General features: G+C 36.9%; 1 protein-coding gene across 1 annotated transcript in view; it reads left to right on the forward strand.

Annotated features, from left to right (window-relative positions):
• The first annotated feature begins 712 nt into the window (after nucleotides 1-712).
• Nucleotides 713-2528, forward strand: part of LOC107742187 (sodium channel protein type 4 subunit alpha-like) — a 95721-nt gene continuing 93905 nt past the window's right edge. Inside the window, exons 1-2 of the mRNA XM_016555087.1 lie at nucleotides 713-792; nucleotides 1684-1878. Of these exons, the coding sequence (XP_016410573.1) occupies nucleotides 713-792; nucleotides 1684-1878 (275 nt within the window). The remainder of the gene's footprint in view (nucleotides 793-1683; nucleotides 1879-2528) is intronic.

Consider the following 2528-nt stretch of genomic DNA (forward strand, 5'->3'; position numbering starts at 1 on the left):
AATATACTAATATAACATATATGCACTTTTTATGTCACTGTAGTATTTTCAAATTCATTATAACATTATATTCACATCCCAAAGACAAAGAACTCAATATTATATTATATTATATTTATATTTAAATCCTGAAATCAGCATAGAAAATGCAAAAAAAAAAAAAAAAAAAAGTTTCCAGATGCTGTCTAGACCTGATATTTTCAGTCTGTCCTGAAATCATTGAAATGACTAATCAATGATGATTGCCAGATCAAATACAAAACTCCAGTTGTGTGCTTTTTCTCCTGGCATCGGTTTGATGCCAACCAAACTCTCTCCCCGCTCGTCTATATTACTTTTCCTAAATATATCAGCATCATCTTTATACAATAAAGCGTTGACATCTCGTCATCCGAGCTCTCTTTGTGTCTTTGTACTTAGTTACTGTGTTGCGTTATAGTGAGACGTTTAATCTTGCGCGTGTCAATCCGGCCGATCGGAGCGACATCTGATCCCGCAGCAGCGTCCAGAGATCAGACTCCCAAAGGAAGTAACCTTGAGTCCATCTTGGCTCATAACAGCATAACAGTTATTCAAACAGAACCGACAGATTGGTTTACACACACGGCTCCTAACAGAGATTCCCAGAGCCTGTCCATCGGCCCCGGCCCCGGGGCTCCTATTCTCGGGACCCTGACAGGACAGAGGGACTCTCTAGCGCTCAAAATAGAGCATGTCGAAATGCTTTGTGTCCCGGCAATGCGGTCCCAGCTGCCAGTGTGCTGAGAGGGGCTTCTTTGACAAATTCTCCGAGTGACTCTGAGCTGGAACTCAATGACAACAGCAGATCACTGATGGAGAGCCATACCACATTTGTGACCCTGGAGCACAAAACCAGTCTTAAGTGTCAATTTTTCAAAATTGAGATTTATACATCATATGAAAGCTGAATAAACAAGCTTTCCATTGATGTATGGTTTGTTAGGATAGAACAATATTTGGCTGAGATACCTCGTTTCCCTCTTAAACATCCTCAAAACAAGGTGCATCTTGAAGCAAGTTTGCATAAGACAGTAAAAAATGGTTTTCAGAGAATATTTCTTGACTAATTTCTCTTTTTTTGTGATTATAAAAATAAAAATAAAACTTACTTTTGAAGTAAATTGATCTTGTTATAAGGATGTTTAGGTAGTGTTTTTTTTAAATTTATTTTTTAAGGAAAACTAGATTTAAAAAATACTGATTTAAACTTTTACTGTCAACCAAAACTGATACAATAATATAACAAAACATTTTATACTGGAAAACAAGAAATAAAAATAGTGATTAAATGTTGATTTTAAAAGCATGATGATATTTTGTGCATGCTGACCATGATGAAATAATACTGATTAAATAATGATGATTTTTTATCTGTTTATTTTTTCTGTCAATAAAAACTTAATAACCTAAATAATAAATAACAAAGCTTGTTTTTTAACTGGGGGGAAAAATACTGATTAAATGTAGATTTTAAAACCATTATTATTTTGTGTATGTTGACCATGATGAAATACTAGTGATTAAATAGCAATATTTTCTCTTGTCAATATAAAAAATAATGAAATTATTTTCCACTGAAGTATCACTACTTATTTTCTGTCATAAACTCGAAGCCACGCTGCTGTAAACAGTCCCAATCTCGAGCACGTTGTGCCACACGAGGAAGGAAGCGGTGGTTGGTATCAGTGCGTCTGGGGTCCGGGGCCCCGTCCAAACCCGACTGAAGTGGGGCCCATCCATTAGCACGTCCTTCAGGGACACGGCGAGGTGTGTGAGTGTGATAGCAGCCGTCACCCGCACCCTCACGCTCTCAGCAGACGAAGCGCTGGCGCCACCGGCCCCTCAGAGCCACTGTTAGTCAGAGAGCCAGGGGTTTGTTCTTCTCTTTGGGAACAGGGAGGACAACAGATTGGAACTCACTACGAGAAAACATCATTTATGTGAATTTAACACATTTAAAGGGTTAGTTCACCCCAAAATGAAAATTCTGTCATTAATTACTCACCCTCATGTCGTTCCAAACCCGTAAGACCTTCGTTCATCTTCGGAACACAAATTAAGATATTTCTGATGAAATCCGAGAGCTCTCTGACCCTCCCATAGACAGAAACTCAACTGTAAAACAGTCCATGTGACATCAGTGGCTCAACTTCAATTTTGCGAAGCTACGAGAATACTTTTTGTGCGCAAAGAAAAGAAGAATAACAATTAATTTAACAATTCTTCTCCCCCAAGTTACTGTCTTCTGCCATTTTGGAGAGTATCACAACGCATACACACGCTTTCCCCTAAGCGTAAACATCGCTGATTACGTTGATTATGTTCTTGAGTATATAATATTATATATATATAAATATATATATTTATATATTGGGTACTCTCCAAAATATTATATTATGCAGCAGGAATATATTTTTTATATAATTTTATAATATATGTTTCGCTCTAGCATTTACCATTTTCTGTGTCATGCATAGTCTAACAAAGACAGAACTAGTAATATATAT

The sequence above is a fragment of the Sinocyclocheilus rhinocerous genome, unplaced genomic scaffold (assembly GCF_001515625.1).
Source record: "Sinocyclocheilus rhinocerous isolate Xijiao unplaced genomic scaffold, SAMN03320098_v1.1 scaffold2122, whole genome shotgun sequence".
NCBI classification, from domain to species: domain Eukaryota; kingdom Metazoa; phylum Chordata; class Actinopteri; order Cypriniformes; family Cyprinidae; genus Sinocyclocheilus; species Sinocyclocheilus rhinocerous.